Source organism: Petaurus breviceps, unplaced genomic scaffold (assembly GCF_028583685.1).
Source record: "Petaurus breviceps papuanus isolate PSGF00001 unplaced genomic scaffold, PetGlider_PUasm1.0 90903, whole genome shotgun sequence".
Lineage (NCBI taxonomy): Eukaryota > Metazoa > Chordata > Mammalia > Diprotodontia > Petauridae > Petaurus > Petaurus breviceps.
Genome location: NW_027187376.1, coordinates 14160611 through 14179647, shown reverse-complemented (window position 1 = coordinate 14179647; position 19037 = coordinate 14160611). Strand labels below are relative to the sequence as shown.

Below are 19037 nucleotides of genomic sequence, written 5' to 3'. Positions count from 1 at the left end.
TCTTATTGAATAAGATACAATATCATAGGACATCTCTCTTTTTCCCACTTCTTCATAATTCCTACCTCATTCTTTGCTGCAGTGAGCCAAAAGAAGAAAGATGTCTTCATTAGCATCAGTGAATTCAAAAAGGCTCCTTTAAGAAGATTTTCAGAGATATCTTAGAGAAAATTTTTTCTGGATACTTATGGTGAATTGGTTTCTTGAGAAACAGATGTGGGGACAACTGTTTTCCTGTGGTCAATCAGATTCATCTTCCTTTATCATGAATTTCTCTTTAACAAGTGTAGACATTAGCCATCAAGAGCTTGACTATTCTGCTACCTTTACAATAGCCATCTTTTTGAATTCTCTCATGTTCTGCTGTGTATACAACATGCTTTTTTTCTTTCTTTGTATATAAGTTCCAATATTTAAGTTTAAGATATGTTTTTGTTTCTTTTCTCTATTCTGTGTTTGTGTTCTGGCCTTTGAGTGTAAAAATTACAAAAAACTGTCTTATTAACATTAATGAGCTCATCTTGCACCCTGATTTCGTTCAAAGTATGCCTATCTTAAAATAAATACGATAAATAAATAAAATTCATTTGCATCTAGCTTTTCATCCTGTGATGCCTTCTTCCAATGTTAAAACAAACAAACATCAGTGGTATTGTGTTGGGCTTTATAGGATGAATAAGAATTCCATAGAATGGAAGGTATAGGATAGGAAACTGCATGAACAAAGGCACAGAGAGGCAGAAGAAGGTGGAGTCTATAGGTGGTACAAGGAATGATCCAATTGGCTGGAGCATAGGATGTGATGGAAGGGAGTAATGAAAGATAAAGCTAGAAAGCTAGTTTGAAGGTAGAGAGCTATGAATGTCAGACAAAAAGTTTTAGTTTTATCCATCAGCTCAAAGGATTAAAGACTTTAAGGAACTCTGTAGATCATCAAGGCAACTAGGTGGCTCAGTGGATAGTGCTGGGCCTGGAGTCTGGAAGACCTGGGTTTATCTGGCCTCAGACACTTACTAGCTGTGTGACCCAGGACAAGTCCCTTTTCTGTTGGCTTAATCCACTGGAGAAAGAAATGGCAAACCCTTCCAGCATCTTTGCCAAGAAAACCTCATGGATAATATGGCCCAGGGAGTCATGAAGATTTGTATACTACTGAACTACTAACTAAGCCACAATAGATCATCAAGTCCAAAGATTCTCTTAACATGGGGACCATGAAGTTATTTAAAAAAATTTGATAACTGTATTCTGGTATCATTTGTTTCTTTTGTAATCTTATTTTAAAACATTTTAAAGCATTTTAAAACATTGTTCTGAGAAGGGGTCCATAGGCCTTCACAGAAGGTCAAATATTTAAGAACTCTTGATCTAATCTAATTCTCTCTAGAGTAGTGGATAAAGTGCTGGACCTGGAATCAAGAAGACCTGAATTCAAATTCAGCCTGAGACTTTTATTAGCTGTGTGACCTTGGGTAAGTCACTTAACCTCTGTTTCAGTTTCCTCAGCTATAAAAATCAGGATCACAATAGCACCTGCCTCCCAGGGTTGTTGTGAGGTTTAAATGACATTTGTAAAGCATTTAACAAACATTTAACAAAACCTGTCACCTCCTTTTGTTGTTGTTCAGTCATATCCAACGCTTCATGACCCCATTTGGGGTTTTCCTGGGAAAGATACTGGAGTAATTTGCCATTTCCTTCTCTAACTCATTTTACAGATGAGGAAACTGAGGCAAACAGGGTTAAGTGACTTGCCCAGGTCACACAGCTAGCAAGGTCTAAGGCCAGATTTGAATTTAGGAAGATGAGTCTTCCCGACTCCAGGCCTGGTGCTCTCTCTACTGCCCCTTCCTTTCATTTTATGACAACTGAAGCCATGGGTGATTAGTCCTTGCCCAGGGGCATGTAGATAATAGGCAGCAGAATCAAGATTTAAAAGTAGGTGTCCTGACTTCAGATCTAGCACTTCCCTTCCTCTCTACTGAAATTGCAGAGTTTTGAGCAGAGAAATAAGACCAATTCTTATGAAGAAGGCATCTGATAATTGTTTATTGAGTGCTTGTTAAGCAGAAAATAGTGGAATATAACATTGAGCCAGGCATAAGCCTTCAAGGCACTTATATTCTAGCTGGGGAAATGAGGCAGGTAAAACAGCAAATCATAATATAAAGCAATAGAAAGAGGCATAAACAAAGTAGTATAGGAATTCTGAGGTAGATAAGTATTCTACCAGATGCCTTTAAATTGGGCTAGAAAGCCTGGATAGGATTGGGATAAGTGGAAATAGGGTGGAAGAAGTTGCAGGTGAGAAGAGGGAGGGTGTTCCAGGTGGAGGGAAGGGCATAAGTGAAAAAAAAAGTGCAGAGGTGGGAAAGGGTTGGATGTGTTGGTGTTGCCTTTTTCTTTGACGTGTGTCCCACTCTACAAATGATTGCCATGCCTACTTCTGCTTTTGGGAATGGAACCTGGGGGAGGCAATGATCATGACTCAATAGGGGGCTGAATGTAGGTGTTACATTATCCTTGTCCTCTTTTGTGATGTAGTGACAAAGGAAAATTTTGTCTTGGATAACACCTTGCTGAATATGCTCTAATCTGGTATTTAAATTTATACAGATCTTTTTCTTAGAGAGGTTTTTTTTTTTTAAACCATGCAGTAAATAGGATTCATATTTCCTTTGGGATCATTGTTTCGGTGCAAGTTAAAGAATAATGATGGAATTTTCTAGTATTTCAAAAAACACATACCAGCATAAAAAGTGTACATCAGATCTAACCACATGAAAAAAATGTCTGAGCTCTGAGTAGTTTTTTACAATTCTAATGCTGTGATATCTCAGGCCAGTTAAAAATGCTGATATGAGCATTTCTAAACTCTAGCTTCTGAGGGAGACCAGAGGTCTGTCATGAGTTTTCATTTATGTGTGTAGGGGGAAAAATGGTTAGTTTAATGTGCAGGATAGGAAAAATCAGACCTTAATTAGTCAGACGTTTTGTATAATTCACCTTGCTCACTTTTGGAAGTCAAGGAGAATATGCTACCACTTGTTATCATAATGGGTTAATTTTATCAGACTGTCCCAGTTTCTTGCTGTAAAAAATATGCATGTATTTCCACAGACACCATACAAGAAGTTACTTGGTATATTTTTTTTAAAGAGAGAGTCACTCATATGTTCATATGAAATATAGACCTCAATCATAAAGCAATCAATCTAGAAGGACGGAGCAAATGAGTTGAGTCTTTCTCTCTTTTTTTTCCTCTATAGGCTGTGCATCTGGCCCAGGCAAGCTTTCAGATCGAAGCTTTTGGCTCCAGATTCATTCTTGACCTTACACTGAATAAGTAAGTATTTAACATTCTTTCCATTAAGGAACAAATGCGGCCAAACTTTTGTAACTGTCCTGTTCATTTATTTAGAGTTGCTTCTAATTTTATGTTTTCCAGTTCACTAGGTAACCTATTGTTCTTTAATAAAACATATATGGGGCATCTAAGTGGTGCAATGGATAGAGGAGGACCTGAGTTCAAATGCGACCTCAGACACTTAGTAGCTGTGTGACCCAAAAAACCCCCCAAAAATAAAAAAAATTAAAACATGTGATAAATTGAAGTCTCTTTTACACACTGCTCCAACACCCCCATCCCCTCCCAATCCTCATAAGATTCAAGGGAGAGGGAATGAAATTAGACAGTTTTGGAAGTCATTGGCTTAAGACTTTGCTAAACTGTGAATTCTCTCAGTCTTTGGTTAACAGAACCACTGCTAAAAAATAAATAAATAAACTGGGAAAAAAATAAGAGCCAGATTTTTAGGAGTAGGGATTTAGGCTTAACTTCGTCTATACCCATGAGTCTCTCTGAGTAAAACAATGAAATCTGAACTAAAGTATGTAGTAGTCCAGATCTCCAAAGCATCTTATTCATGATGGATGTTTTTTTTTTTTTAGAGAGATGGAAAGTGGAAAAGAAAATAGTGAGGAAAAAGAATGTGGTATTTATGAACTACTTTCTTTGCTTAAGAAAAATTGTAGCTAAGTGGATAGAGAACCAACATCATTGCCTGGAAAACCTGGGTTCAATTTCGCCTCTAACTCATATTGGCTATTTGATCCTGGTGAAGTTACTCAAACTCAGCTAGGTGGCGCCATAGTGAATAGAGCACTGGGCTTGGAATCAAGAAGACTCATCTTCATGAGTTCAGATCCAGCCTCAGACACTTACTAGCTGTGTGATCCTGGGCAAGTCAGTTAACCCTGTTTACCTCAGTTTTCTCATCTGTAAAAATGAGCTGGAGAAGGAAATGGCAAACCACTCCAATATCTTTGCCAAGAAAACCCCAAATAGGGTCATGAAGAATTGAACACAATTGAAAAAATGACTGAACAACAACAATAAATTCCTCAATTTCCTTATGTTGACTGAAGGGCTATCAGATTATGGAAGAGACTATTATTTAACTTTACTAGACTTTGGTGGATTTGTAAATGGAGAAAGAGTCTCTCACATTCATCCCCATTGTCAATTTCTTGCCTTTCATTGACTATCCCTACCTAACACCTTTTAAGACTTAGGAGTCTTTCATAAGGGCAAGCTTATTTTGTTGTTGAGTATGATCTTAAGAATTCTCTTTAATTTACCTATACACTTAGAGTTTAATTAAAATTTATTAGGTTCTCTGAAGTATAAAGAAAAGTTTTTCCAAATCCAGTCTTAGGTTGCCATAGCATATTCAACTGGGTGAGTACAGGAACCTATCATGATAGCATGATGAATACTGGCCATAGAATTAGGAGAGTCAGGTTCTAGTCCCATCTTTACCAGAAACTAGCCTTGTGACATAACATAATTATCTTCTCTGAACCACAGTTTCCTCTGTAAAATAAGGCAGGATGGACTAGATTATTTCTATGACCTTTCCCAAATTTCACGAACTATAATTTCTTGAATTTTTTAGTTGTATTATGCTTGTTCTCTCTTCTGCCTTGCCTCAAATACCTAAGAGAAAAAAATAAAATCAATTTATAAAAAAAATTACCCTGTTGATTCCACAGTAAAGACAATAAAAGTTTGAAAACTTTTTAGTTAGTTTGCAAAGGCAGGAAAATACTTTTAAAAGAATTTTAATTCTACAAAAGCATTTATATTTTAAAATTTCTTGCATGATAAATGAATGTAATTGAGAATAATATTCCAGAATGTTAGAGCTATTCTAACTGGGCTATCTAAAGGAACTTTTTTGAATTTAGCCCACTCTTTTCTGCTTTATTGTAGGTAGGTAGGCAGGCTAGAAACCAGATTAAAAAGGTTTCTCTTGTTTGCAGATGGACACTTCTGAAAAGGGGCTACGTAATATACAAGTTTTTGCATGTTTTGGGATGCTAAAAAAAATGAAACAATTACACTTAAACACAGGATAGTAAAAAAATTTTAAAAAGATAATGGACTATTTGAATTTTTAAAATAAATAAATATTTGTACAAGCATGATAGATAACCTAATTCACATGTAAGCTGGCCTCAATTTAGGCTTTTCATCATGTCACCTTTGTTTGTTTTTCTAATTGAGGCTAATATGAATCATATGCTGAAAGGAAGTGAAAATTTGCATTGGAACCATTTTTGTGAAGACTTTCTGCCACAATTTTGCTGTCTCACAGTTTGGGGCTAATCTTTCCAACGATGACATCCAAACTGAATTTTCCCTCTGCTAAAACTGGAACCTTTATACAGATGCATTTTATATGAAGATTTGAGTAGTGTTAATTTAGAATGGGGGAATATGGACTACATGTGGAACTAGGTTGTGTTTTTCAGTTTTCCTTAGTTACCCCCATTTTTCCTTCTTTTCCCCTCACCCTTGTCATTGAAGCTCTCATCATGGTTGACTAAGACTGCATCCTTGTGAGAAGGGATGCACCATCAGATGCACTGGACAGATGAGCTCAGCTGCTCTCTGAGAAAAGGAATAGGGGTCTAAACAGCATCTATTAAATTTCAGATCTGTTGAATTCTGTGAGCCCAGCAGAAAAAAAGTGCCAACTCAGCTGGTGTGATACTTACTCAAGAGTTCCTGAAGGTTTCAGTCAGAATGAATCAGCAGAACTCTGTTTCTCTGCCCTCTCCCTCCCCTACCCCAGTGTTGAAGGTGTTGCTGGCTTCCTTTTGTGAGGTCTGCTAAGCACCAGTTGTAGTTATTTTCAGGATGCTGTGTCAGCAGTGCATTTTTGCCAAGGAAGAAGATGTTATTTTGCCAAAGTCTGGGGTATGCTGAGTAGCAAGCTCTGATTTATTTTTGTTTGTTTAGGTGCAGCGTTCTTATATTTCTGTTTTAGGCAATAACAACAATGACAATAATTGCTACTTTGAGTCAGGAAGATCTAGATTCAGGTTCTGCTTCTGACACTTCACTAGACAAGGGACTCTGGTAAAGTTGCCTAACTCTTAGAGCTTCAGTTTCATCATTTGCAAAATGATGGGGTTGGACTAAATGGCCTTTAATGTTTCTTCCAGCTCTAATAAATCTGTGATCCCACTGACTTTAATTAGCGCTTCACATGTATGAGTTCATTTGAACCTCCTCTCAACCTCGTGGAATAGGTATGGCACATGTTGTTATCCTTATTTTCCAGATGAGGAAACTGATTCTCACCCATGATCAAGCAGCTAGTTTCAGAGACAGAATTTAAACTCTGGTTTACCCAATTCCAAACCCAGCATCCCACCTATTCTTCAATATTATTCTAGATTGAAACAGAATTAAGAGCAATTACTGCCATGATTGTTACCATTTTAAATGATCTAAATGTGCCCATAACCTTCTGGGACAGTATTGAAAATGGGAGCTCTGGAGGCCATGAGGCAGGCAGAATGTCTGAAATTGACCTGGGACTTTGCTATCACATTAATTATGATGGAGATGATTTCAGTGTTAATCAGGAATGTCTTGTACACCATTATATAAGACTCAATTGCAGAAGTATTAAAAAGATCTTGTTTATAGCACAGTAGTGTGCTTGTAAATGTTTAAAAATCATCTCTCTGAAAAAAAATGTTTTCATGACACATTTTAAAATTAAATCTGCATTATTAACATTTTTTACCACTATATTAAATTGATAAAACTACCGGAACAATAAAGCAAGCCCCAATTTGTAGTGTTTATCAATTTCTGATGTGTAAATGTCTACACTGAAAGTTTAACAATCAGATATTATAAGTGGGTATGGTTGACTCTAGCACTCCCCTATTGTATCCCTTATGACGTGATCACACAGTATGGATCAGTTTTAATAGTGAGGGTTTAGCATATTATATAGAAATGCCTAGTGAGAGGCATCTGATGTAATGGTGACAAAAAGCAAAGCTCCCCCCCCTTTAATGAGAGCCAGAAGATTTAGGTTCAGGTTTTGACTTTGCAATTTACACACTGTGTGACTAGGAATAAGTAATTTTATTCTCCCTGAGCCTCAGTTTCCTCATTTATACAATGAGCTGGAGAAGAAAATGGCGAACTACTCCAGTATCTTTGTCAAGAAAAACCCAAATGGGATCATGAAGAGTTGGACATGACTGGAATGACTAAACAACATGGGTCTAGTCATGGTATAGCCTGGTCAAATGGTATACACAGTTGAGTAATTTTAGGGCAGCTAGGTGATAGAGTGAATAGAGTGCTGAACCTGGAGTCAGGAAGACTCATCTTCCTGAGTTCAAATTCTGCCTCAGACACTTATTAGCTGTGTGACCCTGGGCAAATCACTTAACCTTTGTTTGCCTCAGTTCCTCACTTATAAAATGAGCTGAAGAAGGAAATGGCAAACCACTCCAGTATTGTTGCCAAGAAACTCCCAAAATAGGGTCATGGAGAGTTGGACACAACTGCAACAACTCAAAAAAATGGGGATACTATATATTTTCTAATGATGGTAGTGAAAGTATTTTAAAATTTTGAGCTAATGGCATCATTTAATGATTTGGAGACTTGAAAGCATGAGATGAATTTGACTGAGGTAGGTCTCGTTGCTTAAAAAGCATTTTTATGGACTGGAATAGAAATTTTATGATCTGGATTGTGTTAACCTTCAGGTATTAAACTGATTGTTCTAGACCTGACCAGAATGAAGACATTGTTGTATCATGTGCCAATCACTACCCTATCCTCTTTGGAGTCATCTGTATTTTCAGGGCACAAAAATAACCAAATAATAATTGCATGGTGAAGTAAAAAGAATTTTGGATATGAAGTCATAAGACCCAGTTTCCAATCATAGCTCTGCCACATCTACCTTATCACTCAATTTTCCTGGACTTCAATTTCCTTCTCTGTAAAGTGAGGGAGTTGTATTAGATTATCAGCTTTGAATTTGTGGTTCTATAAATGAGTGTAATGAGTGAATGGATTGACAGGGCAAGTAACATGAAAATAAAACAACTCAGGTGATGATCTTGGCATCTACAGTCATCACTGCTCTTGAAAAGTGAGTTAATTGATAATAGTATTTGACAGTCACTAAAATATTTGGACTCCAAAGTCTGGGTTTTTACAGCTTGGCTGTCTATGAAAGGGTTGATTGGGTCCATGGAACTTAAAATCTCTCATAGAGATGGAAATGGTTCTTCTTCAATCTGAAATCCCTACTTGTGAAACCATCCAATACTTGAGTGAGGAATTTTTTCTTGCTTAAGACAATAAAATATCATTGAATCTATGAATTGCACATTACAAGGGGGAATTTTGGAAGATGGTTGTAGTCAATAAGAGCTGGGTCATTCTAAAAAATTTGTCTGTAGATGACCATTTCCCAAGAGTCTCCCAAGAGTAAGAGTTAGTCTCTTGTAGTGTTAATGTTAACAATGTCACAAAGTCTCTCCTTTTTAATTCTAGTGTAGCCCCTAATATCTGCTTTATCTCTTGAATTGTTTTCCTCTGAGTCAAAGGATCTGATTCCTGAACAGAGTGCCATATTGATTTCTGCTGATTATAGTGAGAAGGAAATTATCCTTCCCGCCTCATCTAGAGCCACAGTCAATCTGTGGGAGGATGGGGGAGAAATCACTTAAGGAGATAAAGGGATGCTGTCAGCCCTTTACAACCTCTCTTATTGAGTCTTTTCCCTCCTCTTACTTTATGGTGAAGACCTTCTCTTAGAAGGTGTGAAAATCAGAGAAAGAAACCATGGTACAATGAGCAATAATCTTAGTTAGGAGCTATAAAGGAAAAAAGAAATCTGGAATAGTGGAGAATTGACTGCCAGCTATTATGAATCTGTGTCCCTGACATATAGTAAGCACTTAATAAATCCTTTGTCTAGGCTAATCTGGTCTAATTATTATGAATTCTATTTGGCTGGTGAGTATAAAGAAATTGCTTTCCCCTTTTCATTTGTAGGATTGCAATGGGGAGTGATACATGTCCCTTTTCATGTATTGCAGCTAAGTGCAGGTAATATTTCATCTTTCTGCAGCTCAAATCTGGGAGAGATGCAGGAAGAGGCTTAGGAGGGGGATGGTTGGTGGTGACTGTCTACATACAGGAGTTTGGGGCTTAGTTTATTCTCTGTGTAATGAAATTATGTGATCATAGCATGTTAAATCATTGAATCTATGAATACACTAAAAAGTGACCAGAGAGTGAAATATTTCATTGGATGAGAGCTTAGGTAGCTACAGATGACAGATTTCACATTTTAATGTTTTGAGAAATATTCTATTCAATTCCATAGATCCAGGGTGCTTAATCTGGGACCTGGAACTTAAATAAAAAAAAACTATATTTTAATAATTTGTTTCCTTTGTAATCCCATATATTTTATTTGATCCATTTAAAAACACTATTTTAAGGAAGGGGTTCATAGTCTTTACTAGATTGTCAAAGGAGACCATGACACAAGGTTAAGAACTCTTTTCCTAGATTAAATTTGGAATCCAACCAATAGAGGGTTAATAGAATCAGTTTCTAAACTATCTGTGAAAACAACAGCCCAGCCTTATAGTAGTGGGGAGATCAGCCCTGATATTTTCAGGCTTAACACTTTTTAATGGCCACCATGAATATTGTACAAAGTAGCTGCTGACTAGAAATGCATCCCAGAAAGTAACTGAGAACTAGACTCTAGTTTAAGTATGGTGCCACCTGGTGGTAAATTAAGATATAACACCCATCTAATTAAACACCCTTGCTGGATGATTATCACAGTGACAAGCTGTGTCCCTGTAGGCTTAAGGAAAGCAGCATCGGAGCCACAATCAAGCATCACATTGGCATCAATTGTTTACTCCATGACAGACTTCATAATGTCAGTGTGGTATTGTGGGGGGAAAAGCCTCTGGTCCTGAAATCATTAAAAACTCAGGTTTGAGTTCAGGCTTTGATATGTTTTCTAGCTCTGACTCTCAACAAATCACATAACTTCTCTGAGTTTTCTTTTCTGTAAAATGGAGATATACTACTTATACTACCTATTACTGTGAAAAGATCCTAGCATCATAGGTTTAGAGCTGTAAAGGATTTCAGAGGTCATTTATTCTAAGTCTTTCATGAGGAAACTGAGACCCAGAGAAATTCAGTTACTTGTCCAAGATCATACAGACAGGATTTGAATGCAGGTCCTCTGACTACAGAGTCAGTGTTCTTTCTTCTGTGGCATAATACCTTACAGGGTTGTGAAGAAAGTTCATTATAAGCTTAAAAGTTCTCTAGAAGTGTGAGTTATTATTATTATTACTATTGGCAATTATCCTGTGCTTTCAGGTTTTCAAAGCACAGTATGCATGTTATCTCATTTGGTCCTTATAACAACCCCATAAAGTGGGAGCTGTTAATGTCCCCATTTTACAGATGAGGAAGCCAAGATAGAGAAAAGTTAAAATGATTTGCCCAGGGTCAGACAGCTAGTAAATACCTGAGTCAGTATTTGAACTCAGGCCTTCCTGACTCCAAGACCAACATTCTTTCCTCTGCCACATAACTGCCAGTAATTCCATGAGGTGGTTTTGTTTGTTTGTTTTGCACCTTGAAGTGTGAATGAGTATAGCAGGAGCTTAAAGGTTTTTTTGCTTGTCATTTTTTTTTAGAAGTGAGGTGTATACAGATGGCCTGCACAACTTACCTTATTGTAGCAGAAGCTCATTTTTGTGATTTAGTGTTTTCCTTGTTGCCCTACAACTTAGATTATGAAGCATCAACCAAACCAGATCAAAAATAAATGGTATTATCGTTTCTGAAAGAGTTGTAATTCATTGAATATTCAGATGTTTGATTTTTTCCATGTTAGATTTTTCACACCTTTGATAGTGTTAGAGTTTAATGCTGATATTTTCAGAACCTGCTTTTATTTGTCACTGCATTGACCCCAGAGGCACTTGTATAACGTTCACAAAGGAGAGGGGAGAGAATCGCCAGGACTTTTCTACTGCAAATCCCTCATCAGTGAGGTGGCATCATAATCCTAAGAGCATATTCCTAAGCATATTCTGAAAAGAAAGCTGTCTCCAGATCACACATTGTATGGGACTCTAGAGGTGTATTCAGGCATACCACACACATCAAAGGCTTAGATTTTATTCTTCTGAAATTTATAGTTTATGTCTTATAATCTGCCTTGTCGCATAAGTTATAATATTGGATGAGCTTTTTAAGTATTTAGATTTGGATATTCTTTTAGATTTGGATATGCTTCTTCTGAGCAAGCACAAATGGTTCAGTTATAAGCAACCTAGATGAAATGTGGTATGTAGAAGAGCTACCTGTGATCATGAAGAGTAAAGACGAGATCACTTTGACTTTAGCCTAAAAGTTATAGGAGGTGACCTCCCCTAAACATCTCCCTGCCCCTACCCCCATCGCGTACATTGGAAATCTTTCTGTATGGTGCTGGAGAAATCAAATATAATTGTGGTAGATTCATTCATGGCAATATTTGTATTAAGAAGTGAGAGTAGGGTTGGAAGATGGTTGTAGTATGTCCTAAATACACCTTGATTCATCTAGGTGGCACAATGGAGAGAGCACTGGGCCTAGTGTGACAAAACTGCCCAGGGAAACTTCTGTTTAAAGCTTCCTGGGGCCATATTTTATTTGATATATTTGTGTCAATGCCATGTGGAATCTTACAATAACAATAACAACAACTAATATCTATGTAGTGCTTACTATGTGCCAGGAAAGTGCTTTATAATTATTATCTCATTCAGTCTTCAAAATAGCTCTGGGAGGTAGATGCTACTATTTTCTCTATTTTACAGATGAGGAAACTAAGGCAAACAGAGGTTAAGTGACTTGCCCATGATCACAAATCTAGTAAAGCTTCTTGGGTACATCTGTTCGACCTAATTGTGTTGAACTCCAATGGGATCTACTACTAATAATTAATAATAGCTAACATGCATACAGCACTTACTATATATACATGCTGAGGCCGGATCGGAACCTGTTCTTCCTTGAGCATTCTATCCACTATGCTACCTAGCTGCCCTCAATGTAATAGAGGGGAGAAGAGTGGTGATATTTAGTCATGCTGTCCTCACATGTACCTGAACAGGGGTAAAATATTAACCTAGCTTATATGGTTTAGATGGGACTGGATGGCTGCTAACATCTCTTCCAGCTCTCCAATTCTCTTATCTTGTTACTCATCTGTGTCCTGTCCTGTCAGCAGTGCTAACAATGCACAGAATCTTTTTTTCCTTTCAATGATGGGAATGTTACTGGCAGATGTGAGACCCATTTGAGGAAATAGAGAAAAGGAGAGGCAATGCAGAGGGGCAGAAGGGAGGAGATGCCTTGGATTTCCTTCAAACTTTGGAGCTGGTGGCCCCACATGTGTTAAATGAGAAGAAAAAATAATCAGAAGGCTAAAAATCAGGATGGGGTGATGGTGATGGTGAAATCATCCCTGGAGCCAATCTTAGATTTGTGAAAATATTGCACTTATGATTCTCTGAGTATCCACAGGGTTTGATTTAAGATGAATGTGTCTGTAAAATGCTGATATGAAGAAATGTATGCACATAACAATTTGTTTATTAAAAATAATTAATGAAACGTTTTTAAAGAAGAAAGTATAATTAGTGTAGTTTTAGTCAGGATAAGAAGCCCAGCCTTTATGCTAATTGGCAGTTAATTCATTCCATGCTCAGTCAACCAGTGATTATTGAATGTCTGCTGTATAAGGCTATGTCTGGTGTTGTGGAGGACAGTAATATATATAAGACAGTGTTCCTGCCCACTAGAAGTTTATAGTCCAGTAAGGAAATAAGGTGTGTACACAGTGATGATAAAACAAAGTGTGGAATGTGGAGAGCCACAGAGTCCTGCTGACATTAAGTGCTATAAGAGTTCAGATAGGGGGCGGCCAGGTAGCACAGCGAGTAAGAGCACTGGCTCCAGTGTCAGGATGACCTGGAGATCGAATCCCGGGCTCAGACACTCAGCACCACACCCACAAAAAACTGGCCGTGTAACCTTGAGCAAGTTACTTAACCCCAATTGCTTAGGGGCAGCCAGGTGGCTCAGCGAGTAAGAGCACTGGCTCCAGTGTTGGGATGACCTGGAGATCGAATCCCGGGCTCAGACACTCAGCACCACATCCACAAATAACTGGCCATGTAACCTTGAGCAAGTTACTTAACCCTGATTGCTTAAAAAAAAAAAAAAGAGTTCAGATAGGACCCCAGTCACTTTTGGCTGGTGTAGTTAGGGAAGGCTTCTTGCAAGAGGCATCCTTGAAGGATGGGCAGTGCTTTGATAGAAGAGGAAGGAAGAGAAAATTACAGGCAAAGGGAATAGTCCGAGCCATAGGTGCAGAAGTGGGAAAACCTCAGTCTTCTGGCATTTAAGACTAAAATTCCTAGAATATTCAGAACCTGCAAATATTGGGTAGCCTGTTAAAGGACATACTGGCCTTCAAATTTCATATTTTACTGAATACAAAGTGTTGACTTCAACCTTCATTTGCATGTATGAGATTTTGGTCTTTTATGTTGTTGTTTAAAATAGAAACTTCTAAGGAAGAAAAGTGGTGCTTCAAAAATAATTCCATTAGAGAAAATGCAGTATAATCCCCTAATGAGCTTTTAGAGTCAGAGACTAGCCTTGAAGTGTTCTATTAAAGTGGTGATTTGTTGGCAGTCTTCTACCAAAATGTTGTTCTGATGCCCCATCATGATGTGGAGGGGCCCCTGAGTTTTTAAAGACTCTTCTCATGGTGTATACTCTGGTAGGTCCTTCTAAGCTGGAAAGGTTTCAAGTCCAGGCCTGCCTGCTGATGGATCATATATCTGCCATTTAAAGGCCTTCCCTGCTAGAATGTTGGCCACCAGGTAATGTATTCAGAGTCACAGCAAGTCATGAAGACCATCTGTTAAGGTGTAGTAGTGGTTGTATTTGCTTTGGTAAAGGGAGAACCCATGCTGATGAAATCATGAGCCTTTGAAGTGTTGGTTTGTGGTTAATAATTCAATTCATGGTTGTTGATTTTAAAAGAGAGAGAGAAACAAAGTTTTGATAAATTGTTTTACTATAAAAAGAAAATATATTGGTTCGCAGTGTGATTTTTCTTAATCTTATTTGTTGAGGAGGGCCATCTCAATTCAATTATTACTTGCTTGAATTGGATAAATTCCACATTTAAGCTCTTTATTGCCTGTTAAGTATAGTTCTATTTACCTTATGTACCCAATATCCTACCACAATTTTCAAGAGTAGAATCGAGTTTGTACGATTTCTTTTACAATAACCTGCTTCAGGAGGTGTTTAACCCTTAGGGAAAGGGATGAGAATAGATTTCTGTGAAAACAATGAATCTGAAGATTTTCCTAAAGCTCAAGTGACTTTTTCTCTTCCTTACTCAGTAAAGTCCAGTGATTCCCAGTGACCTCGGTGATCAAATATAAATTCAGGTATTTAAAACACAACTTGGTCCCTTCATACTTTTCCAGTCCTATTACACAGGTCTTCACTTTACCCCTTCCACAGCCCAGCCAGACTATTCTTGTTGCTTCTGCCACAGGACCCTCCATCTCCCATATCCTCTGGCACTCCAGATCCTATCCTTGTGCTTTTGTATTGGCTGTGTCTGATGCCTGAAATTTACTTCCTCCTCACTTCTTCTTCCTAAAATCTCAAGACATTTTTTCTCTTCCTAGCTGCTAGAGCTGTCCTCTCCAAAATACCTTGTATTTATTTTGAATGTATTCTATATATGTTTACTGATATAAATAATTATCTTTCCTGACTTGTTGACTGATTGAAAGAATCTAAGTCCTTTGAGGTTAGGGAGTGTTTCACTTTTGTCTTTGTAAGCCTAGTACTCAGTACAGTGCCTGGCACATAGTAGAAGATGATTAATAAATGCTTATTGATTGATCAATTAATAGGAAAAGCCATGAAACTTGCCTTTTAAAAAAACCACTGCTACAATGCCATATCCAATATAATATAAATTAATTATGCATTGTCCATGTCATCTGAACCCAAAAGTAATCAGAATTTTCTAGCTTTGGCAGGGATGCCTCACTGCTGAGATTGCTTTCCTCTTGGAATCTGTCTTTCAAAACACTTCCCAAGCCCTTTGGTTTTGTCAGCCTTCTCTACAGTGCAGAATGCTGTTCTCTTTGTTGTTTCTCATTATTGCTTGACTAATGCCTTCTTCCCTTCTTCTATTCCCAACCACCCAAAGTAGGCACAGTTGGTATGGATAAGAAAGATAGCTCTAGGCTGGATATGACCATAACTTTCATTGTTACTTCCTCATCTGATTCTGGTGCACACTTTATGGGAGTCCTAGTAAAGCACAAAATATATGACCCTGGACCAATGCAGAAACTTGTTAAGATTACAACTCATCATAGTCATGACCCAGCTAGACAAGTGGTAAGCAACAGGACCAGTAGGCACTTTACCTACCAACTTCTATCTCAATTAACTAACAAGTATTTATTGAGCACTTACTGTATACCATTGAATGTTCCAGTCTCTAGAGATACAAATATAAAGAATGAAACAATCCCTACTCAGTAGCAGCTTACATTCTAGAGGGGGAAGACAGGTTCAGATAGAAATATAAACAGCATAAATATATGGTGAGTAAGTACAAATATATACAAAAAGTGTACATAATGTGTGAGGGAGTAAACTACAGTTGGGGGAATCAAGAAAGGTTTCATGCATAAAGTGGAGCTTGAGCAGAGATTTTGAGGAAGACAAGGATTTTTTGAAGTGAAGGGAAGGTAGGGTCCATGCCAGGCATGTAGGATAGCCAGTATAAAGGTCATTTTGGGATAAGGGAAAAAGTCATTTGGACTGGAATGGGGGGAAGGAGCAATTTCCACTGAGGCTGGAAAGATAGGAAGGGACCAAGTTTTATCTGCCTTTAAAAGCTAAGCAGATGAATTTATATTTTATCCTAGAGGCAATAGGAAGCCACTGAAGTTTATTGAGTAAGGGAGTTACATGATCATACTGTATTTAAGGAAATTATCTTTGTAACAGTAAGAGGGACTAGAGTGGTAAGAAACTGGAGGCAGGAAGGGCAATTAGGAGGCCTGAACTCAGGTAGCAGCTGTGGGAGTGGAGAAATGGCCCAATTGAGGTTGTATAACTTGAATTTGTAGTATGCTGAGTCAGCATGTTGTGAGACTTCTTTCTGGTTATGTCTAACAGATGGTCAATAGAGAAGGAGGTGGATGGTGAGAGTAATCCAAGATTGAGACTTGTCAAGAGATAAACAGAGACAAGATAGAAGGCAAAAGATTTGAGAGTAGAGGTTAGTGGGAGTTGCAATAGCTAATAATTGGGTTGTGGTTGGAGGGGAATGAGAGTAAAGTCAGAGCAGGGGTACTGTCCTAAGAAAGTACTGAGGGAAGGATATCTTGATGAAGGAGAAGAGTAGTTTTAGGAAGGATGAGGCCTAGGAAGAAGTTGAATGATAGGAGCTTATGGTCAGATACTGGAATTTCCGGGTTTCTAATTAGGGAAGTAGAACTTTTGTGGGTAATGGTGAGAGATCTAGTATGTGACTATCTCTATTTGTGGTTGAAGTGACTGGGAGGTTGAGAGATTAGCTATGTGAATATTAACAACCCCTATAGGGAACAGGTGTTGAAGAGAAGAAGCTGGTGATCCCAATGTTGAGCTCCTTGAGAAGAGAGAGAGAATTACTTGGCCACAGGTATTCTATAGCCACTATAATTTGGATGGGGTGGAGAATTTTGATTAGAGGAAAGAAGGTAAGAGGATAGTCTGGAAGTGATAGCGGGGAGTAAGCAATGTTCTGATGCCTCTAGGACCAGTCTGTGTGGGTATGTATGTGGGGACAGTGAAAGAAGGAACAGTTAGTACTGGTGACTATAGTTGGTGAGGCAAGATTGTCAAACAAAAACCAGCCTTTCTATAAGTGAGGACTAATGAATAAAAGAAAGATGAAAGTAAAAGACAGCCACTATTTCTTAACTATTTAGCCTGCATAAAATGGTGCTACCATTTTTATTGGGTACTCATCTTTCTTTTAATGTGTCACTGATGAAATTCTTTAGTGTTCTGCCACCAACTCCATTTCCCTCATGAGTGCTGTGGTTTCATTGTGAGATTTTCCATAGTGCAGTGCCTTTTGAGAACACATATTTCCTGTTATAGCAAAACTGATTGCATAGATATATACCTATATATTTATGTATGTAAACACATAAAGTCAGCATGATAATATGGATCTTGCCTCTGTTGCATACTAGCTATGTGTTTATGAATTCTCAGTCCCCTAGTCTAGGTAACTCTCTAAAGTATTAAGTTGCAGGAAAGTGAAGACCTGCCTTGGTAGAAAGAATTCCTTAAACCAGAGAAATCATTGGTCAAGTCTTTATCCCCAATACAAATAAATATAAGGTAGTTAAATAAAAGGTAGTTGGAGAGGAAGGGCTGTAGCAGTTACGGAATCAGGAATAGCTTTGTGGAGATGATACTTGAGCTGTGACTTGGAGGAAATAAAGGACTCTAAGATGGAAAGCTAAGTAGTAAGAATTAGAAATCCTTTTCTTAACAACTTCCTAGAACAGGGAGGGTGTTTATTGCTGGAAATCCATATAGGCAATGAGGCAGTGGGAGGTGGAGGAGGGCAAATAAGGGAGGCTAAAATACCTTGCTTACTGCCCCAATTTAATTGTGATCAAGATGAAGTCCTATATTTGGGTTCAAGGAATCAATTTCTTGTGTACAGGAATTAGAAAATAGCTAGAAGGCAGTTTATCTTAATGATGAAGGGCATTTTGGTGTACTATAGATTCAATCTGAGTCAACAGTGTGACCCAGTGGCCAAAGCTAATGCAAGCTTAGTAAGCATTAAGTCACAGAGTGTCCATTAACAAAAGAGGAGACAATTCCTTCTATCCTCTACTCTGTTCAGTGCTAGGGACTGCATTTTGTAGAAGACATTAGCAAATCCTTATGGCATAATAAGTATGCATATATATTCTTTCTCCCTCATTTCCCCCCTGAGTACTGTTGAAGTGAATTCATTAAGTTGAGGTGACGCATACTGCATGAGAAAAGCTTCTGTACAAGTACAGGTGTCTGTCTGTAGCACTGTAATGGGAATGGGAATTTGAAGATCTTCCCTGCCTCTTACTAGACCTAGGGGGGAGTTTGAAGACCTCCCCTGCTTTGAAAGTAAACCCTGTCCCCTAATAAGCTGAATGTAATCACATAGAGCCTGTGATGGAGGGAATTTGTTGAAGGGAAGCAGAGTTCACAGGAAGCTGGTTCAGAAGTAGCCAGACGGTAAGGAACGGAGGAGCTCAGGCAAGGAGACAGAGAGTTTTGTGAGTAAATATTGATCTTGTATTGTTTTGTGGGAAGGTTGAAGGATACTGTGGCTCTCAGTGTTGTTATGGCTTCTGAATATGTTTGGTGCTATGATGGAATTGGCTTACTGGTTTTGGAATTCAGTTTTCTGGTTCTAAATAAATCCTTCAGTTCCATCCTCTATCTGGAGAATCTGATATATTTTGCAATCAAGCGTTATGCGATACTTATAGTCATGGTC

The 19037-nt window shown here is 38.0% G+C and overlaps 1 protein-coding gene across 3 annotated transcripts in view; it reads left to right on the top strand.

The window, feature by feature from the left end:
* Positions 1 to 19037, top strand: part of ADAM23 (ADAM metallopeptidase domain 23) — a 253104-nt gene that overhangs the window by 48539 nt on the left and 185528 nt on the right. For all 3 annotated transcript variants that reach the window (XM_069075296.1, XM_069075295.1, XM_069075297.1), the window contains exon 3: positions 3270 to 3346. In XM_069075296.1, the coding sequence (XP_068931397.1) occupies positions 3270 to 3346 (77 nt within the window). The remainder of the gene's footprint in view (positions 1 to 3269; positions 3347 to 19037) is intronic.